Here is a 17,810-nt window from a genome sequence, read left to right on the forward strand (position 1 = left end):
ACATCTAAAACATTTTATTGACTTATATTTAAATAATGAGTGTTTAACCACATTTTATGAAATTTGTTTGAATTTAAATAAATGTATTTAGCTTAAGCCCTTCCTTTTCTTTTGCAATTGTTGGATTTTCTTCTATGCATGTGGGAAAAATCACGATGTAGTCGTTATAGCAAAAATCCGGTGAACAACGATTGTCTATCACTAGCATTTGTTGTTTGCATTGCGGCATTAATGGCACCGATTCCTGTTCAGATGAGAACGTCGAGGAAATCTACAATTCGAGTTTGTGAATCTCCAGTTTTGACTTAAATATGATCTTCTAGATGAATTAAATGCCGCTCTAGCTGTAATGCCTTTTATTTGATGCATTTTTTTTTATAATTAATTAATTGTTAATATTTTGATTAAAAGACTTCTTTCTTTCTTTTTAACAATTTTCATTTTGACATACCAAACTTATTTTTCATTCCATAATTTTTCTCAACAAAAGTTACCAAACAAAATTTCATTCTTGACCAATAATGAATTGTTGTACTTATTTCTTTTAAATAAGCATAATAGATAATGATAATTGATACAAAAAAGAGCCTTAGAGTGTTGGTTTTGCATTAGAATGAGGAGTGATTACCAGTCAAGAAATAAGTTGAAGTGTCTGTTGATCTCCGTAATGATGCCTTCTCAGGGGCTGTTTTTATTTCTGTACTACCACAATCAGCGAACTTGCTCAAGTTTTTCATTCCTTTGCAAGACTTCATATGGGAGTGCAATTTCTCTGGCTTGAATTGTTTTCCACATTGCCTGCAAATTGGATTTATATGTTTTTAGTACATTTCCATCAATCCACTACACAAAAAAATTAGGGAAAATTTTTGCACCACCCCCTGGGTAACCCTTATGCGGCAAAAAAACTACAGTTAAGTGCTGACATAAGCAAGTTCAAGTTTTCAAAAGGGCAATAATAACTTTGAGCGAAAAACCCTACACTCAACTCGTTTTTCATCTTCCTCTTCAATTTATGATTTCCTCCTCTTCTAATCATACATCTTCACAAAATTTGAGAGATATGATTCATGTGTAGTGTTTTTAAACTTAAGATGTAGCAGTAATATTAGAAATAGATAACTCAAGTGTGATTCAGTTGGTAAAAAACCACCACCTCCAAGTAGAAGGTGATAGTTCAAATCCTTTCAGGACTACGGGGCAAAGCCTCTTCTTATATTATGTAATACAACCCATCTCCAGTATGAAAAATTGCCACCAAACTGAGTTGCTCGATTGGTAAGATCAACATCTCTTAGCGAAGAGGTCGAATTTGACTCACTCTTGTTGATGGTATATGTAAAACTCAAGGAGTGGCATTAACATCAGGGCTAACTCAAAGGGTGGGACTGAAATTCCTTTTAAAAAATATGAGAAACTTTTGTATTTCCCTCGCAATTTTTTATTCTAGTAATAGATTCTTGTCAAAAACACATTTTGAAACTAATTCCCCTTATTGTACTTACGAGCATTTGGGTTCGGTTGGCTTAGAAGCTTTCTTCTCGTCATTAGTGGTGTTGGAGTTCTTCATTCCGTTAGAGCTTTTCCTGATAATCCGATTAGAGAAAAATGAGTCAGAATCTTTCCAGAAAATTAAATTAAATTTGATTTGATTTATTTACCTAGAATTCTTTTCATGCGATTTTGGATTACAATCGCCAGATCCATCCATCGTTTCCGGAGGATTCGTCGAACGTCTTTGGATTGGAGTGATCGTCGTCAATGCAGAATCGTTCGTATTGATCGCACCACAGGTGAGTATATTCCTGAACACATTGGAGGCTCCGCTTGAATTACTCTTACTAGTTTTCTTGTTCTTCTTTTCACGTTTTTTTTCTTCCTTTTTTGGGTTAATCGCTTCCGATTTCATTGAATCGTCCGTCGTTTTAGGTGTTTCTGAATCGAGCACTTCTGAAGTTTCCTCATTGATTTCAATTTCAAAGGCTTTAGATGACACCTCGACCTTCGTTTCTGTGATTTCTGTTACCTTTCCGCTAAATGGTTTCTGGGATTTATCTTCAATAGGGTCTGATGATCTTCTCTTTTCTCCGTATGAACTACGATCTGTATGTGAAAATCCAACAATTGTTTCTTTTTTTGGTTATCACAAATCAAACCCAAAGTTAGGAAAGATTCTTACCCAATTGAACAGACGATATTTCTGATCCTTTGAGAACGAATTCATTATAAGCGATTGGAGTGATAAGATCATCATCCACCAAATCTTGCCAAACATAACCATCTTTGTACTTCCTGCAACAGTAATGCTCTTATACATTGATTCTCGAAATTTGGATCGTTTATTTACAAGATTTTCTGAAACTAACCTCTTGCAAGACCATGCAAATGAATTTGGCATATCTTCTCCTCGTAAATCCGAGAGCCATTTCTTCACATCTTTACAGACAGAGACAAAGAATTCAGTAAAAGCAGAAGCAGAAATCAGAATGAAGAGAAGAGAAAGTTGTAGATGAAAACCTCGTAAATAAACGCCATTTAGACTAATATGATGAACTTGAATCAGATGAGGATGCTCGATTCGTCCCATTCGACTCAGAAAATAAATTACATGAATTCGGCTTGACTGATTCGTCATCAACTCTCCTTTCCCATTCATTAGTTTGTTTACTCTGCAACACAAAACATCAAAATAAGAACTTATCTTCTTTCCAGACGAACCCATTAATTGTCTCTCACACAGAATTTGTGAGTCTAAAAAAGAACCCACGACTCTCTTCCTCCTCCTCCCATTCCCTCCATATTGCAACAAAACAGAAAACAAAATCCTTCCTGTTTCACCTCATTCATCGTTGTTAAAAGATCATAATGGAAAATGGGAGATTTCGAGACTTACTCTGTTGCTTCTTCGATTTCGTTAAGGGTTTGTGACGAAAGAGAAATCAATTGAGGAATCTGACAACGAAAAATTGCTCAGCAGGAACGTAAATATATTGATTCAAACCCTTATATGGAAACCTTCTCCAGAAACTAATCCGAATCTGGTTTTGATTTCCCGCGATTATCTTTCCTCCTTTGCTCTCACACGCTTTACGGTTCAACGGTATCAGCTCAGAACTCACCAAATTACTGAAATAACCCCTGAGGTTCGTCAAGACCTCGAAACGAGCTCGGATACACCACCATCTATACCTGAACCCAATAAGCAAAACCCCCATCGGCATCTTACTCGATATTTGGTGGAAATTTACAAAAGGCATCCAAATTTGAATCTGGAACTTTATCAATATTCTATAATTATCCAATTCGTAATTACCTAATTCAACAAACTATCCTAATTGATTGTGATTGCTCTTTTTTATTTTGAGTTTTTTACGTGTGGGTCCTCTTAGTGGACAACAAACTAATGTTAAGTCTTCTTAATACAATATATTATGTATGGGTCCTAACCAAACTAACACTGTTAGCTACTGTTAAATATATTTAAATTTCAAATGTGGAGGTACAAAATTGTCCTTCATATTATTTAATACATTGTGTTATTATATTTTTCTCCTTTTTTTATATATATTTATTTTTTTAACCATATAATTAACACTTAATGACCAATTATCTCTTTTTAAAATCATATATTAAGACAATGCGTTAAATAATTTGAGGGGTATTTTGGTCTTTTTATATTTGAAATTTGAATATACTCAACGGTGTTAGTCTAATTGGAACTCACACGTAATATATTGCATTAAGAGGACCAAACATTAGTTTATAGTCCATTAAAAGGGACCCACACGTAAAAAACTCTTTTATTTTTTTATTTTCGTTTTTTGATATTGGGTTACCGATTTGTGAAATGATTATTAACCATTTTTAGAAGAAAAAAAATGTTTTTTTTTTTTTTTTTTTTTTTTTTTGGTATAACACTTTCATTCATTAGCCAGTGAAACACACAAGGCACTGTTCTTACAAAGATCCACAAGCCAAGTGGAGGAAATAGGCCACCTTATCAGTGACTGGGATAATAAGGCTTTCCTAGCCAAGGTATCAGCCACATGGTTGAGGGACCTTGGTAAAAACTCAAAAGAGCATGACTGAAAAAACTGTTGCAATTCCCAGATATCCTCTAGGATGGACTATTACCCTCCCACCTTGATGCTGCCACCAGACAAACTATAACTAATTTTCTGGCAATGCCCACAATCCCGAATGTTCTGCTCACACTCTTGGGAAATCTCCATTTAAACCCCAATACTACTTTTTCCCCTAACAACCCTCTTTCTTACCCCTCAACGGCTGTATTTCCAGCCACGTCAAATTCTTTGCCACAAATTCAGCCTTGCCATCTACAGAATCAAAATCTTCAAGTATCCAACCCCATACAACCCACAACACTTCTGGACCAACCACCACACACTAGGTTTGAACCGGGTGCACCTGACCAAACAAGTTTACCCATAACTCTTCAAGACCCAAACCATCATCTTCAACCTCCCGCCCAAACAGAATCACAAATTATCTTCTCTTCCACTCTACCAAACCTAAAAACTGTCCATCGTAAACCCAGAACACACCCAGCTTTGAAACCAAAGCAAAAGAAGAGAAGACAAGAGTCATCCCAAGACATTGAGGTGGAAACTATTGATACAGAGGAGCCTTTTTTAACGGCTTCCCCCTTGGAGGTTGGGGGTTATCAGCCCCACCAAACATCATGAAGTTTTTGAGCTGGAACGTACAAGGGTTAGGAGGGACCCATACGTTCCGAAGCCTAAAAAACCTCACCCACAAGCAGGATGTTGATTTTGTCTTTCTGATCGAAACCAAATGCAAAAAGTCAAGAAAACTTCAACAAACCAGTAACATGCTGAAACTGGAAAAATTCCACTCTGTTCCTTCGGAGGGCCTAGCTGGGGGATTAGCTTTATTCTGGAACTCAATATTTCAAGTGCAGATTTTACACAGTTCAAATAGATTCATTGATGCCTTGGTTACAAAGCCTGATAGGACAACTTTTTTTCTCACTGCGGTCTATGGTGATCCAGTCAAAACAAACAGACAGGAGGTTTGGGAGATGTTAAAACAAATTGGTGCAGGGCGAACTGAGGAGTGGACAATGTTTGGGGATTTTAATTCTTTCTTATCCTGGAAGGAGAAAGAAGGCGGGAGTTGTGTGGTTAGTAGGGATGTTGAGGATTTCAGAAATCTAATTTCAAGCTGTAATCTTATGGACATTCAAGCACATGGATCAAGATATACTTGGTATAATCAAAGGAAAGGGGATGCTGCTATTCGTATAAAGTTAGACAGGGCTTTTGCTAATGAAGCTTGGATGACTGCATTTGAGGAATCTATTGTGCTTATCAGAGGAGGGATTGGCTCTGATCATAATCCAATAATAATTGATACTGAAGGAGGAAAATCAAAAGGCTCTCGTCCTTGGAGATTCGAAGCCATGTGGATGCGCCATGAACAATGCCCGCAAATAGCAACTAAAGCGTGGAATGTAAATATCAAAGGAAATAGGGGAGAACAATTTATGGCAAAAGTGGAAAACTGTAAACCTGTCTTCTCAAGATGGAACCATGATACATTTGGGAAGGTCCAACACCAAATCAAAGCCCTTTATGCTAGATTGGCAAGATTGGAGGACCAAGCTTTAACTGATGCAGTGATTGAGGAAATTGATAAGACAAAAAATGAGTTACAAGAACAATTGCAAAGGCAAGAGGAAATGTGGCATCAGAAATCAAGAACCTTATGGCTCAACAGTGGAGACAAAAACACCAGCTACTTCCATGCCAGCACCATTCATAGGCGTCACTTTAATAAAATTTTAAAGCTTCGACTTCCTTCAGGTACATGGACTCAATCTGAGTCAGAGCTGTTTCATGAGGTAAATCAGCATTACGATCAAGCCTTTCAAGCTGAACCAGTGGACTTAGAAATGATGACAAATGAGTTGCAACAGATTCAGGCAAGAGTTGATGCTGCAACAAATCAAATGCTCTGCTCAATCCCAACAATGGAGGAAGTGAAAACAGCAGTCATGTCTATGGGGCCACTTAAATCCCCTAGTCCCGATGGACTCCCCCCCCTCTTTTATCAAAAATTTTGGGATTTAACTAACTGTGATCTTGCAGGTTTCATTTCTGATTTTTTTGAGCATGGTCTCCTACCAGAGGGAGTAAATGATACATATATTTGCCTCATACCAAAGTGCAGCAACCCTGAGACCATTCAAGAGTACAGACCGATCAGCCTTAGTAATGTTGCAATGAGGGTCATCTCAAAGATTATGGCACTGCGCGTACAGCCTATATTGGAGACATTAATCTCACCACCTCAGTCTGCGTTTATCCCTGGCCGAAGTATCTCTGATAATATATTCACTGCCCATGAACTTTTTCATTACATTAAACAAATGAGAAAGGGGAAAGGAAAGTTCTTAGGCATCAAGGTGGATATGCAAAAGGCTTATGACAGATTAAATTGGGAATTTGTGGAGCACGTCCTACTGGCATATGGTTTCTCTACTGTGTGGGTACATCGAGTAATGCTATGTGTACGATCAGTTAACTATCAAGTTTTGGTCAATGGTGCAAAAAAAACACAAGTATCTCCTTCTAGGGGGATCAGACAGGGGGATCCACTCTCTCCAACCATTTTCATCCTATGTATGGAGGTTCTCAGCTCAATGATTCACCGAGCACAGGCAAATAGGCAGATCTCGGGAATTAGAGTGCGAACAAGGGCGAGGCCTATCACACATCTATTGTTCGCGGACGATTGTCTAATGTTCTCAAAGCTAAAGATTGAAGAAGTGCATGATCTGAAGGAGCTGATACACCGCTTCTGCAGTATTAGTGGTCAAGCTATAAATCATGGAAAATCTTCAATAATTTTTAGCCCAAATACACCCTTCAAACTGAGGAGATTGATAGCCAGAATTCTGAAGATGAAGCAAGAAAAAGGTTTCAAAAAATACATGGGGCTCCCCCCTGAACTGGGAACATCAAAGATTGCTTCTTTTAGAGAGGTTAATGAAAATGTTGGCAATCGACTTGATGGCTGGAAGCAATCCTTATTATCAACAGCTGGAAGGGAGATCATGTTGAAGTCTGTCATCTTACCAATGAGTAACTACTGTGCTTCTCATTTTAAGATACCAAAGGAAATCCATAAGAAGACAAGGTCCCTTGCTGTAAATTTTTTCTGGGGTCCCAAAAAGACTAAGTGGGTGTCATGGGACAGATTATGTCGATCAAAAGAATGTGGAGGTCTAGGACTCCGTGATCCTGAGATACAAAACAAAGCGCTGCTAGCAAAAGCAGCATGGAGATTGTGGAAGGGTATAGATACTGCTTGGGGAAAATTTATGAAACAGATTTACTTCCCAACTGGATCTTTTTGGAAGCCAAAGCAAAAAGGCCCCGGGGGGGGGGGGGGGGGGGGGGGGGGCCCCCCCCCGGCCCCCCCCCCCCCCCCCCCCCCCCCCCCGCTTCCCCCCCCCCCCCCCCCCCCCCCCCCCGGGCTAAAGATTTTGGCCCTAAGGGCGGGTTAGGGCCAAAATATTCTCGGCCCCGAACTAGGGCCAAGGGCGGGCCCGGGATTACTCTCGGCCCGCCCAGCCCATCCCCGCATCCCGATTTTGCCCCGACCCAGTCCCCGATTTTTAGCCCCTACCCAAGCCCCGATTTTGGCCCCGATCTTAGCCCCGATTTTGGCCCCGATCTTGACCCCCGATTTTGGCCCCCGATCTTAGCCCCGATTTTGGCCCCGATCTTGACCCCGACCCTAGTGCCCCGATTTTGGCCCCCCGAGCCTGGCCCCGATCCTAGCCCCGATTTTGGCCCCGATCCTAGCCCTGATTTTGGCCCTGATCTTGGCCATGATATTAGCCCTGACCCTGATCCTGGCCCTGATTTGAGTCTAAAGACTCTGGACCCTCCACCCACATTGAGAGGAATTAATTATAATACATATAGGTGGATACTTGACACGTGTCAAATTTTAAAAACATGATCATGTTTTGTAGAAAATTAATAAAAATAAACTATAACCTCATTACCAATGTAATAAGCATCTATTTGATTTTGGCCCTGATCCTGACCTTAATTTTGGCTCTAATCTTAATATTAATTTGACGATGATCATGTACTACAGTACTAGATTTTTACCCTGATCTTCATACTAACATTGATATGAGTCTTGATTTTGATATTTAGTCACTTTGATCATATTAGACTATAAATTCACTTTTTATATTATTTTTAAGGTAATTTTTATTTTTCCAACAAAGTCATTTTTAGTTCAATAAAATATGGATTTTGTTTTTTGACTAAGGCGAGATAATATATTATAAATAATAAAAACTATTACATAAAGAATTAATATCTAACAAATCTATACCCTAACTTCTCATCATGAATATCTAACAAATCTACTGTGATATTTCAAAAGAAATGTTTGTACCTAAAACATCATTTTCTTTAACTATGAAAAAAATACTTTTTTTTTTGGTTGAATACTAAATTATTGCCGATTTACTTGTTAACAAGGTTTTGAATATGATTTTTTTTATTGAATAAAGATATCAATTTATTAAACAGTTGTGAATGAAAACATACCTACCTACGGCTTAAATTCTTGACTTTGAAGATAAAATTTTCATTGATCAGATTCCTTTTGAATTATGAATCTATGATGTTTCTAAGTTTACAAAAAGAGTTTGTGTGACATTCTCTATAATTGACTTGACTTTCAAATATGCCTAAATTTAATTACAATTCTTCTCTCTACTTATTCTATTTCATGAATAATTTTAACTCTTTGCTGTTGGAGAAAAACCAAAGGAAAATACAGAATAAGAGAGAGAGAGAGAGAGAGAGAGAGAGAGAGAGAGAGAGCAAATTAAAAAACCCTAGAAATTTGGATTTCTCTATTTCTCTAAAATCTAAATGGGTATAAATAGTTAAATACATATTGAATCTAAGTTTTGGATTATTTGTTGACATCTTTAATATTTTATTTTCCAGAATTGAGTTTGGAATTTAAGTATTTAATTACTTTAATATGTATTTTAATTACTACCTGTCTTACATTTGATATTTACGACCAAAGATATGGCCAATTAAAGCTAGGGACAAGGCCAATTAGGGCCTGGGCCAATCAGGGGCAAGGCCAATCAGGTCAGGGCCAATTAGGGCCAAGGACAGGGCCAATTAGGGCCAAGGACAGGGCCAATCAGGGCCAAGGACAGGGCCAATTAGGGCTAGGGACAGGGATAGGGCCAATTAGGGCCAGGGACAGGGCCAATTAGGGCCAGGCCAGGGACAGGGCCAATCAGGGTCAGGGACATGGCCAATTAGGGTCAGGGACAGGGCCAATTAGGGCCAGTCAGGGCCAACCCATCCTGACCTGGCCCAATTAGGGCCAATTAGGGCGGGAATGGGCTTGGCTTGGCCCTGTAGGGCTTAGGGTCAGGGATAATAATTATTGGCCCTGAACTAGGGCCAGGGCGGGAATGGGCTCAAATTATACCATATAGGGCTGGGCTTGGGATTGCAAAAGCCCGGCCCAGCCCAGCCCAGTTGCAGCCCTAACTAATAGATCATGAAAACTGCTCATGGAAGGTAGACCTCCTTCAGCATTGTTTCCATCCAAAGGATGTTGAGAGTATTTTAAAAATTCCTATCCCCTTGTTTAGTAGAGAGGACTCTCTAGATTGGCAAGGTACTCGAAGTGGGAACTTTACTGTAAAATCTGCTTATCATTTACTAGTAAATGAGAGGGATAGATTGCAAAGAGCCCAGGCGTCATCTTCATCAGTTACACGTATATAGTAGGTCCCAAAGGAAGTCTGGAAATATATTTGGCAAGCAAATACTTTGCCAAAAATTCGATCTTTCTTATGGAAAGGATGTGCTTCAGCTCTTCCTTCAGCGGAGGAGTTAAATGGAAGAAATATGAAGGTCGATATAATATGCAGCAGATGTGGAGGTGCAGAAGAAGATTTAAACCATATACTCTTTGCTTGTCCATTCTCACGAGCAGTCTGGTTAGGGGCAACAGTGGGTGTAACCTTTCAAGAGGTTAATACGCCAACTCTGATGACCTGGATTCAGAGGTGGATGGAGCTACAAAAACAGCAAAAACACAATCAGTGGATAATCAGCGTTTGTACTTTCTTGTGTTGGTATATATGGAAAGCAAGAAATGCACACGTATTGATGGGCGAAAACTGGACACCGGCAGAAACAATTGTAACTGCAGCAAAGGCTTTCCATGAATTTTGGGAGATAAACGGGAAACCGCCTTCTACAAATCAACATATGGGGCAACCAAGGAGAATTCAGCAGCAACTCTCATGGCGATGTCCTCCAGCAGGAGCAGTCAAACTAAGCTCTGATGCGTCTTGGGTGTCAAGCACAGGTGTGGGAGGTGTTGGAGTCATTATTAGAAATGAAACAGGGGATCCACTCTTGGCTTTATCGACTCCAACTCGAGCCTCTTCAAGCTTAATGGCAGAAGCGTTAGCCTTACAAGCAGGTCTCCTTGCTGCCCTCGAGGAAGAATTTCTCCATGTCATATGTGAATCAGATTGCTTACCACTCATTGACATGTTAACAAAGAAAAAAAATGTTTAATCTAATGGTTTTCAATAGTTTGGCCAACAGGCTATGGATAATTGATGAGGTTGGGGTGAATTCAACCTATTAATTAGGATTAAACAGTTCAACTTTTTTTTTTTTTTTTTTTGGTGAGGGTCAAAATGTCGCTTGGTTAAATACCATTTAAAATTTAAACATAAAAAAAAAATATTCCACTCTACCGTATGAAATTTTAACTAGATAGCGAGGTGCTGACTACTTGGCAAGCCTGTCTACCATTGATCATTTTATTTCTTATGATCCTGTAAGACTACTTGAATGCCTTGCTCTTCGATCATCAAGAGAGGCGAGGTCGACAATTCTTCATAATGTATTTTTTACCCTTACCCTTATTATTCTCCCCCCCCACCAAAAAAAAGAAAAAGAAGAAGAAATTTTAACCGGATATTATTCGATTCAATGAGCACTTATTTGAATTTAAATCCGGTTTATCAGACGGATATGGATATTTTTTAGTAAGAAAAATTTTGAATTTGAATGCCTTTATATGAGTACAAATGCAAATTCGGAGGTTGATTTCGGCTATTCATGTATAGATCTTGGTTCATACACGCCAGTTTATGCGCACCTCAACTACATACTGTGGTGCTTAATTTTATTTTCTATTTTTGCCAAAAGTGGGGCAGTTATATAATTATTTTAATATATGCTGGGGCTTCATCTAGACCCCAAAGAGATTCGAACTCTTGACATCATACAATGATGTAATGCCTTTATCAACTAAGCCAACCATTCATAGCACTGATGTTCGATCATTGAGAAATTGATCTAATCTTCATGTTGGAGCACAATTGCAACATGGAAATATCATGAGATTGATCCATAGTTTCTGAAAAATTGAAATGGAAATGAAGGCTTAATGACCAAAAAGGCCCACCCAGAGATTCTTGACGAAGGGTTAAAAAAAAGAAAAGAGAAGGCTTCATGTAGGGGTGCCAATTTTGAGATTTCATTTGGTTAGTTCAACTCGTGGTTAATTAGACAGGGTATAGACTGCGGATTGTAAAATCTAGAGTTTTTAACCGATGGCCACCTTAAGTGGGGGGTGAAACTCTAGGCTACCCTTAAGTGGAAAAAATTATTGGTGACTCATTTTTTTTTCAAAATACAATATTACTTGTTACCTACTGTACTCATTCAATTCAATGCAATCTCATTCTCTGACTTGGTATCAGAGCTAGTGACCACTTTCCTCTTCAAAATTCGAAAATGTCTTCTTCCTCGTCTTCCTCCCCAACCCCAACGTAGCATTGTCAAACATTGCTTTTCTTTTACTTATTAAACTTGATAAAAATAATTACCTCATATGGAAATCTCCGTTTATTCCAGTATTGCTTGCTCACAATCTCTATGGGTGTATCGATGGATCCATCACTCCTTCACCCGAAATTCTCCCTCCCGATTCATCAACTTCAAGTACGGCAGCCAAGCCAAATCCAGAATATATACTATGGTGTAAACAAGATCAAATCATACTTACTTGGATCATTTCATCGTTATTTAAAGGTGCCTTCGCCCACATTATTAGCCTCTCCTCCTCTAAGGCTGCTTACGCACCTTTTGAACGCATTTATGCGTCCCATTCTCAAGCTCGTATCATGCAACTTAAATACCAACTCTATCAAATTAAAAAAGGTACTCAATCAATGGCGGATTATATTCAACGTGTTAAAAGCATTGCAGACAACCTTGCAACAGTAGCAAACGGATCCGTCTTTGAATTAGACATCATTCTCAGTATCCTTCGTGGATTAGGTATTGATTATGGAAATTTTGCAACCTCTATCACCTCCTGTTTGGAACCTCTTCAATTAGATGATTTTGTTGGTTTACTTCTCAATCAGGAAGTTCTCAAAGATCACAAAAAAAGGCCTTTTGATTTGCCTACAATTGAGGCACATATAACCACCAAACCACAAGTATTCCCTCTCCTACTTCTTATTCCAACACACAAGTAGAGGCAGCCCTCAATTTAAAGGTCGTGGCCATTATGGAGGAAATTCATTTCATTGTGGCCGTGGTTATCATAATAATCAACATAACTGCCCTCTTCTTCCCACCCCTATTGTCTGTCAAATTTGCAATCCACCATGCCACACTACAGCAAATTGTTACAACAGGTTCAATCATAATATTAATTGTATAGCTCCAAATCCCAGTCTGAAGGTATATTTGACTACTCCAACTACTTCATTTGATCCTGTACAGTATCCAGACTCTGGCGCTACACACCACATCACCTCTAATATTGGCAATTTGAAGATTAGCAACCGTTATAAAGGGAACGAACAAGTCAGAGTTGGTAATGGAGCGGGTTTGAATATCTATCACACTGGAACTACCACTCTATCTACTTCAAGTCGTAATTTTACACTTTGTGATGTTATACATGTGCCCAATATTACGAAAAATTTATTATTTGTCAATAGATTTACCAATGATAATAATGTGATTCTTGAATTCATCCCAATTGTTGCTACGTGAAGGATCTACAAACGTGAATATTGCTGCTCAAAGGGTTGATTAAACATGAACTCTATCGCTTGCCTTCACCAAATGAATTATTTATTCCCGAAATAAGAGCCAATGTTGGAGAGAAAGTTCCTAAATCAACTTGGCATGACAAGCTTGGACATCTGTCAACAAAGAATTTAGATTTTTCTCTTCATCATTATTAGTTGCCACATAGTTCAGATTTTCCATTTTGTGTTTAGTGTCAAATGGGAAAATCACACAAGTTACCCTTTCCTTTGAATTGGTGCACTCAGACATTTGGGGACCCTCCCCTTCATCTTCTATAGAAGGCTACAATTATTATATTTCATTCATTGATGATTTAGTAGGTTCACTTAGATATTTCCCTTGCAATGCAGGTCCAAAGCTTTATCTATTTTCTTATAATTTTATGGTTTTGTGAAAAATATTTTCTTGCAAGAATATGCATCATTTGATAAGTTTTTTTTGAGAAACAAGGCATTATACATCAATACTCTTGCCTTTATACCTCTGAACAAAATGGGCGTGTTGAACACTAGCATCGACACATAGTTGAAACTTGATTAACACTCATGGCAAGAGCTTCTGTACCGTTATCCTACTTGCTTTACCAATGCAAATAAGGGTCCTAAGTGGCGTTTAACAATGGGTGAAGAGTTTGACGCTTAATCCATAATCGCACATGGCGATTGGTTCCCTGTCAACCATCTATGAACCTAGTTGGTAATAAGTGGGCGTTTCGCATCAAGCATAATTTGATGGGTCCATTTCACAATGTAAAGCAAGGTTAGTTGCCAAAGGGGTTCATCAAAGAGAAAGTGTTGATTACTTTGAGACCTTGAGTGCTATAGTCAAACCCACAACTATACGTACAATTCTCTTTGTTGTTGTCTCTAGCGGTTGGATCCTATGCCACCTTGATGTCTCGAATGTATTTTTAAATGGTGCCCTAAAAGAACAAGTGTACGTGAGCCAACCTCTAGGGTTCGTTGATTCTGCATATTTGAATCATGTTTGTCACCTCCATAAGGCACTCTATGGCTTAAAACAAGCACCACGTGCTTGGTCTCATCGCTTGGGTCCTTCCTCATATCACTAGGATTTGTTTCAGCTCCATCCTATTCAGCCCTCTTTGTTCACCAAAGCAAAAATCAGCTCATATATCTCTCCTAGTCTTCGTGGATGATATCATCATCACATGTCTCATCCAACACTAATCTAAGATCTAATTAACACTCTTGGCACTAAGTTTTCCATTAAGGATCTCGGTCACTTGAATTATTTCCTCAGCATTGAGGCATCTTAGGATTCAAACAGCCTCTACTTATCTCAATACAAGTACACCTTGGACTTACTTGAAAGAGTGAGCATGGATTCGGCCAAGCCCATGCCAACCCCGTGTGCCCTCTCGTCCTCCAACTCTATAAATGACATTGCTTATGAAAACCCCACAAAATATAGAAGTGTTGTTGGTGCATTACAATATCTAACTTTGACTAGACTTGATATAGCATACTCGGTCAACAAAGTTTGCCAACATATGCACACTCCCACTACAACTCATTGGTCAGCAGTCAAGCACATTCTGCACTATCTCAAGGACACAATGACACATGGATTCAAATACAACCTTCTTTCTCAATTGAACTCCATGCTTATATAGATGCTGATTGGGTTGGGTGCCACCAAAATGGCACCCGGATTGTCCGAGTGATGAAGGAAAAATGAAGAAGGGGAATCCAAATCAACAAACTTAGTATTGGTAGCCATTGAAGAGGAGGTAGAAGATGAGGAAGAAGAAGACGTGGCGAATAAAGATGTAGAATCGTGTTTAGACCAGCTGATACCATATTAAGACACAACCTCAATAGTAGAAAATGGTTGAATGATTTCATATGAGAGAATCTTAAATATATAGACAGCATACATCCCATGCTGGTAGGTAATTATGAACAATAAAGGAAAGATATAAAAGATGGAAATACAATACAAAGAAATGTTTATATAGAAATATATGTTTGTATAGCAATATAATACATGGAAATGTTTGTATGGAAATACAATGTATGGAAATGGTTTAATAGAGAAATACAATGTATGGAAATGGTTTAATAGAGAAACCCATCAAGCCAAAACCAAATTAGGATATTGATGAAATGGAGGGATGAGATGGTATGGAAAGAATTTGAATTGAAGGAATGATGAATGAAAAGAATTCAAATGAGAGGATGAAATAATATGGAAAGAATTCAAATAAGATGAGTAAATAATATAGAAAGAATTCAAATGAGAAACAATTAGGGGAAGGATGAAAAATCATTCTTAGCCTAATAGCCCCGTCGATCGACGCTCAACCTTTTATCTTTCTTGATCCCAATTTAATCTCGTGTAGTTCTAAGAAGCAACATATTGTGGCCCGCTCTTCAACTGAGTCTGAATACAAAGGCCTTGCCAACACAGCAACAGAACTCCTATGGCTACAAGAATTACTGACCGATCTGGGTCTCACTTCTTCTTCATCTTATTTATATTGTGATAATGTTGGTGCTACATATTTAGCGGCCAATCCATTGTTCCATGCTAGAACTAAATACCTCGAAATAGACTACCATTGTGTTCGTGAACAAGTGGCGGCCAAGAAACTCAATATTCGGTTTGTTCCTAGTGCAGACCAGGTTGTAGATATACTTACTAAGAGGTTATCATCACTGCGTTTTAAAACTCTGCGGGACAAGCTCACCGTCTATTCTAGACTGCTTCGCTTTAGGGGGAGTGTCAAGGATATTCAAAATTCAAATCTTCAAAATTTGAATATTCAAAATTTGAATATTCAAAATTCAAACACTATTTGAATAAGTCTTAATTGTGATAAGGTTGTTACAACCAAATCACAATCTCCTAAATTAAGGAATTTGAGTTGTATGTAATCTGTTTTACATGTAAATAGAGTTTGAGTTGTTGTAATTTCAAAATCCTTTAAATACTTATAAATACAACAATTCCTATCGTTTTGAGATAGGGTGATTCAATTCAATTCAATTCAATCTCATATTTATAGTAGGGGATGGTGATGGGTGATTTTTGGTAGGGGGCAGCGATGGCAGGTGTTTTTCGGCAGGTAGGGTGTAGGTAGAGGATGGGTGAAGGGAGAATTTTTCACTCACCTAATGGTTGGGTATGAAAGGTTAATTTAGTCATAACATCCATTATGGGGAAAACGGTCATTTCAGTTTCAAATTAACATAATAGATAGTTTTGGCCCTTGTGGGTAATGAGTAATATTGGGGTTTTGTCAAAATGAGTCACCAAAGTTTCACCCCCACTTAAAGTAGCCACCAATAGAAAACTCTAAAATCTATCAATTCTAGACTGGTTTGGTCCAACCCATTAGTGGCTCTTTACCTCGAACCAAATGGACCAAACCATTAACCTCGACTATATATTGGGGGGATGGGGGTGTAGTTTTATAAATATTTAAATATACGACTATGGGCGGAGCTATATTAGGGACAAATTTTTAACAACTAAAATAATAGGTGAAAATTCATTGTGGTTTATGTAAAATATCAACACTTGGTCCCTCCCGAGGTTAAATCCTAGCCCCACCCTTGTATATGACAATGCTTTGTTTGGGCTTGAAAGAAATTTAAACTTTTGATATCATACCATGAGACATTAGTTTTTGTCAACTGACCCAAACATTCACATCACCGATTTTTGATAACTGAGAAATTGATTTAATCTTCACAAGCACAATGAGATTGTTCCATAAAGAAAGAAAGAAGGGAAGGAAGGAAGAAGATGAAGAAGAAGATGAAGAAGAAGAAGAAAGAAATAAAAATGTAAAAAGAAAAGCTGCTTGAAGCAAGCGCAAGATAGATCAAGAGAGATCATTCTACATTTTTCTAAATTTAATTCTTCTGGTTAATGATCATTAGAAATTCAGAAACCATGCTTGCATAAAGTCTAAAGCTGAGGATTGAATCTCTCCATGCCAGAACTTTTGCAGTACCAAGCATATCTAATACAATAATGAATCCACTATAGCAGTTAATAAAGGGTAAATTTGCAGAACAAAAACATTTCATTTCAATGAATTTAAGGATCCTTAAGCAAATAATTCACACACAAAAAAAAAACAAAATGAAATTATCATTCTTACTAGTTTCTCGAGGCCTTTGAATCTGAAGCTCTCTCTGTTGAACTTAAGATTCATCAAAACAATTCTGAAAGTCTGGATATCTCAACTTCAACTCTGCATTCATCTGAAGTGAAATTGGAAGAAGTCGAGAGATTTTAAAGAACACAACAAGAAGTGCCCTTCTTTCCTGTTTCGATCAAAGATGTATGTTAGTTGGCACTTGGCAGTTGAAGTATTTCTTTGATGTAACCGTTTGTTTGTCAACCAAGTTTTCTATTGATACCACGTCCTCCATTAGTTGGGCAGCTGACCATATTTTTATTAGAATACAAAAATATATGATGAATGCATCAATTTTAAAAGAAGTTTTCTCTACGTGATCATCTAGTTTTGCACCACCTTCATTAATCCATTGCTTTAACCACCTTTCACCTGTCAATTTGGAGATCTCATAGGTGTGGAATGATGTGTTCAGTTTTATTTGTTTGATTCAGGTTTTGGATTTGTCACCT

At 38.1% G+C, this 17,810-nt stretch overlaps 1 protein-coding gene across 1 annotated transcript; it reads right to left on the reverse strand.

Moving 5' to 3' along the window:
- Window positions 1-608: 608 nt before the first annotated feature.
- On the reverse strand, window positions 609-17,409 carry LOC149001957 (protein SOSEKI 1-like). The gene is made up of 7 exons (XM_089138617.1): window positions 17,320-17,409; window positions 2,518-2,669; window positions 2,367-2,436; window positions 2,180-2,292; window positions 1,662-2,103; window positions 1,506-1,586; window positions 609-798 (listed from the first exon to the last, which is right to left on the reverse strand). Exons 2-7 carry the CDS (start codon window positions 2,654-2,656, stop codon window positions 609-611), a joined length of 1,035 nt encoding a protein of 344 aa, XP_088994743.1. The 5' UTR covers window positions 2,657-2,669; window positions 17,320-17,409.
- Between the last annotated feature and the right edge of the window lie 401 nt (window positions 17,410-17,810).

The sequence above is a fragment of the Hakea prostrata genome, chromosome 10 (genome assembly GCF_041222555.1).
Source record: "Hakea prostrata isolate BN-2017 chromosome 10, UWA_Hpros_2, whole genome shotgun sequence".
In the NCBI taxonomy this organism is placed as follows: Eukaryota; Viridiplantae; Streptophyta; class Magnoliopsida; order Proteales; family Proteaceae; genus Hakea; species Hakea prostrata.

Coding starts and splice junctions, on each gene's coding strand:
- LOC149001957 (XM_089138617.1), bottom strand. CDS start 2,656: ATGAATGGGAAAGGAGAGTTGATGACGAATCAGTCAAGCCGAATTCAT. Junction 2,437..2,517: donor AAATGGCGTTTATTTACGAG/GTTTTCATCTAC, acceptor CTGTCTGTAAAG/ATGTGAAGAAATGGCTCTCG. Junction 2,104..2,179: donor AATATCGTCTGTTCAATTGG/GTAAGAATCTTT, acceptor TTTCACATACAG/ATCGTAGTTCATACGGAGAA.